A 7119-nucleotide genomic window follows, 5' to 3' on the forward strand; every position below is an offset into this window, starting at 1 on the left:
AATTTGTTATCACAGTAGTAGTTGTAACACTAGATCACTAAACATAGTATACAATTTGTTATTACAGTATGTAGTTATACTTGAAATATCAAAATTAGTAATTCAACTATTTTATATTATGTGATTTTTTAATATTAATTTATATTAATAAATTAATTTAAAAAAATAATTAATTTTATCTAAAAAGTAATCAATATCTCATCAAACTCAAAAGTATATACTTTTTTATATATACAAAATAAAATAAAAAATATATAAATAACATTTTTTCTATGTACACAATTTATAATCTCGAAAAATATTAAAATCAACAAAATTGATAAAATAAATTATATATAATATTTTTTATTTTTTCTAATAATTTAGTAGTTGTAATTTTATATTTTTAAAGTGAATAAATAAGATATCGCAAATTCGAACGTGCATTTAAGTAAGAAAAAATTATGATTATCAATTTAGTGTTAGTGTCAAAAATCTATTAAATTTATATATGAAAATGATTGATGATTAAAAGTTAAAAACCAAGTAAAAAAAGTATGGACCAAAGAGTTATTCTTTTCTTTAAGGAGGACCAAAATTTATTGATCACATGTTGTAATGACTATAAACAAGAAAAATGATGTAAATTGGGTGGAAAGAAACATTACCAACCGACAGGAAAGGAGAAACATAGGTTAGTTTTCTTGCTTTAGAATTGAAGTGATATGAATAGATACGGTAGTTAGAACCAATCACTTTCCACTCCTAATTTTACTATAACAAAAAAAAACAAAAACAAAAAAAAGATAAAAACATTAATTTTTTAGTATTTTTTTAACACACAACTTTGTTAATCTTAAACAAGAAAAGACACTAGAATAAGTCTATCCTTACACTTGTCACTATATCTTACTATCGCATTCTCTCTTGATGTTAACCAATACTCTAACTAAAAACTAGGACTACTATTCCTTTATTTCATCATCATGCAAACCCTAGAACTCAACTATCACTACAAGAACCAACTCCACCCTTTCTTTCTTGAACTCACTGTCCCCACCTTACATCTCTATGTGTTTCTTTGTCTCCTCTCCCTCTTTTCTTTTTATTTTTCTTTTTCTTTTGTTCATTTTTTTTACACCACTCAACATACTTATTGTTCTTAAATTTGTATGGCTTTGATTCTGGATCAACAATCAAGCTTCAAACACTTTTGTAAAATTTGCAAAAAAGGCTTTGGATGTGGAAGAGCATTGGGAGGACATATGAGAGCTCACGGGATAGGCGACGAAAGTGGTCAAATGGACGACGATGATCCGGCGAGCGATTGGGAAGGTGGCAATGTCAATAATATTGTTCCTCAAACAAGTAACAAACGCATGTATTCTCTTAGAACAAATCCTAATAAGCAAAAAAGTTGTAGGGTATGTGAGCATTGTGGCAAAGAATTTTTCTCTTGGAAAGCTTTTCTCGAGCACGGAAAATGCAACTCGGATGAAGCCGACGAAGAGTCTCCTGAATCCTCTCCTGAATCAAACGCCATGCCCGACGATGGCGACGGCGATGGCCCCGATGGGAGAAGAGGATGTGGTTGGTCCAAAAGAAAAAGGTCAATGCGAACTAAAGTAGGTAGTTACAATAATAATGATATTTGTCCTTCAACCGAAGAAGAAGACCTAGCAAATTGTTTAATGATGTTATCAAATGCTATTGTTAAACCTCTCGAGGCGGAACCGGAAGAATCATGTGCCTCAGCTTGTAGAGATGAAGAAAGAAGAAACCCTATGAATTTCATTGCACCATTGTCTTATAGAATCCCTTATGAAAGCAACAACATTAACGTTAACAATAACAACAACAACAAAGCCAAAGGTGTTGCAAAAGGTTTATTTGAATGCAAAGCATGCAAAAAAGTCTTCAACTCACATCAAGCTTTAGGTGGCCATAGAGCAAGTCACAAAAAGGTTAAAGGATGTTTTGCTGCAAGACTTGATCAAAACCTTGATGAAACCATAACTGAGGAAGATGTTATGACACATGATGAGTTCTTCCCTACAAAATCAATCTCAACTCTACAATATGATCAAGGAACCTCTAGTAACCCTACATTGATGCCTTCTTCTTCCAAGAGAAAATCAAAAGTTCATGAATGCTCAATTTGTCATAGGAGTTTCTCTTCTGGACAAGCATTAGGAGGTCACAAAAGATGTCATTGGATTACATCAAATGCACCTGAGACATCAACATTGGCAAGGTTTCAACAATTTCAAGACCATTTGGAACAAATACCTAAGTTTGATAATTCTTCTGAACCAATTGATCTTAAACTTGATCTTAATCTTCCAGCACCTACCAATACACAAATTTATATGCAATCATGGGGTTCAACAGCAAACCCTAGTGCAAGTGCAATAAAGGATAATACTATTAAAGAGGATAATAGTAGCCAATGTATGATTCAACAAAATCAAAATAATAACCAAGTTGATCATACTAATGACACTCATGATGAAAACAACAAAAACAACAACAACCTTAATTCTTTGATACAAAATATTGATAATAGTAATACTAATAATGAAGATGATAGTAAGGTTAAGTTGGCAAAATTAAGTGAACTAAAAGATGTAATCAATATTGGTGGAAGTTCTTCACCATGGTTGCAGGTTGGAATTGGTGCAACAACCGATGTGAGAAATGATACGTAATTATAATATCTTCGAATTTTGATCTTTCTTTTTCTTTTATAGTAGCACTATGAGGTGAATTTGGATCACAATTTTGAGTTTTATCTTTGTTTAGTATTTTTTACACCCTAAACTAAGAAAGTGTAAGTATGTATAGAGACATGATCATAACTCTCAAGGTGCTTATCTTCATCATACCTCAATTTTTTAATCCTTTTGTACATTCTATAATATAAAATTATATTATGAATAAATTAAAGGTTTTCTTGCACTTATTCTTTGTTAATTTTGTTCTAGTTTGTTACATTTTAGAGGAGGATGCTTCTTTTTTATGGAGAAGAAGAGCATTATTATTTTCCATATCTAATTACTTAAAAGGGCACATAGGGAGGAGAGTTTAATGTAGCATAAGGGGGAATTTGAATCTCGTATAATTGTAGTTTTCACGCATTCATGCTGTTAAGATGATATTAGTTGTTTAATCTTAATTGCATGATTCACGAAAAATACATTTAATTTTCTCAAAATTATTTGTTTTAAATAAAAAACATTCAATCTTAATGGAATGATCAAATAAGTTTGATGCATGAATGCAGGCTTTTTTATTACAGCAAATATAAATCTTATGAGGGGGTTACCTTTTTTTAATATATAGCGTGATTAAATTATTTCCAACGGTTGTCTAAATATAATTGTTAACTACGATAGTTAAAATTAAATTTGTGTCATGTAAAACAATGCCAACGACAGTTTTGAGAAGTTCATCACGATTGTTACACTACAACATTTGTATAATGTCTAATTTGTTGGAGATAAAAAAAAATCTCGTAGGAAGTAACTGGCAATGAATTTTATATTTCGTAAATACTTCTTTTTATATTTAATATAACGACTCAAAAATATAGGAAAAAAACTTTTATTAGCGTCGGGTTAGAACCATTATAATATAATTTTTATTTATATCTCTAGCTAGAATCAAACCTAGGTCACAAAATTATTTTCTATTTTTTTATTAAAACCAATTTTGTTTACATTGAACGTTAATTTTTGACTGCTTCATTTCTGAATTTTCATCATTCCCTCCCAAATCATCAAAATAGTCTTCAGAACCCAAGACAAAACCGAAGAATTGAGTATGTAGGGTTGGTGTACAAGAGAAAGAAAATGAAGATCGAAAAGAGAGAAGAGTGAAAATTGTAACTAACTTCTATTGAATGAAAAAAATTCCATTACACTTGAAAATTCTAACAAACTGAAAACTCATCTTCTACTTATACACACATTCAGAATTAAATGAAATTCAAATTAACTTCAAATTCAACTTAAATGAATTTGAATTGTATCTAACACCATCATTTAATTCATATTCAACTAATCAAAATCAATAACACCAATTTTATCCCTTAACTGGATAAAGTGTTCAGTCTTGATAGCCTTAATCATAACATATATTAGTTGTTTCTGAGTACTACAATGCACAACTTCAAGTACTCCATTATGAATTTGGTTCCTCGAAAAATGAAACTTTGTGTCAATGTGTTTGCTTCTTCCATGGGGCATTGGATTCTTAGCAAGGCTTATAGCTGATTTATTGTCAATCATCAATTTCACAGACTTGCTCACCTATATCTTCAGATCCTTTAACAAGTTTAAAATCCACACAGCTTGACAAACAGACAGAGCACCTGCAATGTACTGAGTTTCACATGTTGAAAATGCAACTACTGGTTGCTTCTAGGAGCATCAAGATATAGGACCTTCTAGATACTTAAAGAAATATCCAGAAGTTCTTCTTCTATCAACTTTGTCTCCACATCAATCAGAGTTTGAATATCACATAGTCTCTGACTCAGTTTCAACACCATAAGGGAACAAAACTTCATACTTCAGAGCCCCCTTAACATACCTCAATATTTTGACAGCAGCTTGATAATGCAACCATTTTGGTTTGTTCATGAACATACTCATCATTCCAATTGCATAGCAAATATTAGGTCTGGTATTATAGAGATGTCTCGATGCGCCTATCAACTGTTTAAAATCTGTAGCATCTACATCATCACCCTTAACATCAAAATCCAAGTTGTGATTTGTTTCAGTAGGCGTGACTACAGACTTGCAATTCATCATCTCAAATCTCTTTAAAAGCTCAAGTTCTTACTTCAGTTGATTCAAGATATACCCTTGTCAGAGTACAAAATCTTCATCCCTAGAAAATATGTCATATTTCCTAGATCAGTCATCTCAAACTCATTCATCAACACCTTCTTGAACCTAGCTATCTCATCTGAACAACCCCATGTCAGTAATATCATCAACATAGAGTGGAAAGCACCGCCTCTAGAGCATTGAATGAGGGCCTGCCAATAATAATGTTATATGGGGACACAACATTAACAATTAGATACCTTACCTGTATACTTTTCGCATTGTCTCTATTGCCAAAAGTTGTCATTATGGGTAAATGCCCTAGCACATGTACATGCTCTCCGGTGAATCCCACCAAAGTACCTTTAAATGGTATCAACTCGATGGTATCAAAATTTATCCTTTTGAATCCATCCCAATATAGAACATATGTTGAACTTCCTGGGTCAACTAAGACTCATTTTATGCTCCAGTCGCGAATCTGAACTTTATTCACCATTAGGTCATTTTCGTGAGCCAACACTCATTCCGAGTCTCTTCTGGAGAAATTGATCACGATCGGATTTTCCTTCCCCTCTGAAAGTGGCTTTTATTCAATGTGCATCATTGACCGAGGATACCTTTTTCTAGCCTAATTTATTTCTCCTTCTCTCGTGAATCCCTCTGCTATGGTATTTCGTGTATGACAAGTCACCCTGGCTTCGCGGACTTCTTCAGTATTCTTTCCTTTCTTTTACGTAAGGTTTTCCAAATTTGGGTCCTCTTGGGAAGAACTTCTCTTTTCGGTCTGACCTCCCATATATATAACATACGACAATAGTCGACCTCTTTGAATTAAGATCTCGATTTCTTTCTTTAACTGATGACAATTTTCTATGTGGTGTCCTCGAAGTCTATGGTATGCACACCATAAACTCTCATCTTTTCCCATCACAGTATGCACTCTTTTTGGACATCCCGGTATGGGAAGCAATTTGAGGTGATAGACTTCTCTTAGGATATCCTTACGTTTGGCATTTAGTGGCGTGTACTCCTGCTCTTTTTCAAACGGACGCCGGGATGGTCTCATCATTGGCCGATATCTAGGTCTAGGCTTAAAGTATTCCTTCTTATGCTCAGGTCCTTCTTCCTTAGCTCACACTTTTTCTTTTGCATCCCAGGATCTTTTGTCCATGTTAATTTCCTCTCATTTGATGTAGCATTCCGCTCGGGTGATAACTTCATCCATGTTGGATGTCATCTTTTGTGCTAAGGATTCATTGAACTGTCCGGCTTTGAGGTCGTGTTGAAATGCTCCGACGAACATTTCCTGATTCGGATGAGATGCCTTAATTGTTTCTTCATTGAATCTTTCCATATAATCCATGAGAGATTCAGAGTGCCTTATCGAACGTTAAATAAATTGGTAGTCAACACTTTCTTGTGCTTACTTGCCGAAAAGTGTTGTACCATCTTCTTGGTTAAGTCTCGATAGCTAATGATCGAGAACCTAGGTAGACTTATATACCACCACAAAGCACCCTCTTTAAAGGTTACACCCATGAGTTTACACTTAAGAGAGTTAGAATCCCCTATTATTGCCATCTGATTTTTGATTGCAGTGATATGCTCACGTGGGTCGGTTTTACCATCAAAAGATACCAGCATTGGTGGCTTGAAGTTTTCTGGGACTTGATCATCCCAGATAGCTTCGGACAAAGGTTGGGAATCTATAGTTTCCTCCTCTTTATCCCATTCTTGTATACTTTGTGTTTGCAAAACTTGGACACTATCTTACAAGACTTCATTTTGCTGATGAAATGTTTCCACCACTACGAGCAATTGAGCCATATCTGGTGACGGAGGTGGAATGGTTCGGCTGGGAGATGATCCTGACATCGTCCAGCTGAAGTATTAATGATTTTGATGATGGTTTTATGTGGCTTGAGCAAGTTTTACCGAAGCCCCACGGTGAGCGCTAGATGTTCTTGCTAAAAACACTAAAAGGTTGACTTCCTTGTTTTCAGTCAAGGAGAGCCTAAAACATTTGGTTGGAGTGTCTGTTATGTATTTCTTGTCTTGTGTTTATTTGTCCTTTACCCTTCAAACATTCTCATATTTATAGGTCCCAACCTCCTCCTCTTCTTCCCCATTTTACTCTCCATATTCTTCATAAATACATCTGCCAGCAACATCCACCGTCCCTATAATTTCTATGTAACGTCCACCTCTTCAATAATTATAACTTTCCTATCATAATTCATCATTTTGTAACCATTTCTTATGACTCTTTAAATATCTTAACCTTGTCATTGGATCCGACTTG

General features: G+C 33.8%; 1 protein-coding gene across 1 annotated transcript; it reads left to right on the plus strand.

The window, feature by feature from the left end:
- Positions 1 to 1012: 1012 nt before the first annotated feature.
- Positions 1013 to 2728, plus strand: LOC127105002 (zinc finger protein ZAT4-like). The gene has a single exon (XM_051042153.1). The coding sequence runs from the start codon at positions 1152 to 1154 to the stop codon at positions 2685 to 2687; it is 1536 nt and encodes a 511-aa protein (XP_050898110.1). The 5' UTR covers positions 1013 to 1151; the 3' UTR covers positions 2688 to 2728.
- The last annotated feature ends 4391 nt before the right edge of the window (positions 2729 to 7119 follow it).

This window comes from Lathyrus oleraceus, chromosome 7 (assembly GCF_024323335.1).
Source record: "Lathyrus oleraceus cultivar Zhongwan6 chromosome 7, CAAS_Psat_ZW6_1.0, whole genome shotgun sequence".
Classification (NCBI taxonomy): domain Eukaryota; kingdom Viridiplantae; phylum Streptophyta; class Magnoliopsida; order Fabales; family Fabaceae; genus Lathyrus; species Lathyrus oleraceus.

Coding starts and splice junctions, on each gene's coding strand:
- LOC127105002 (XM_051042153.1), top strand. CDS start 1,152: ATGGCTTTGATTCTGGATCAACAATCAAGCTTCAAACACTTTTGTAAA.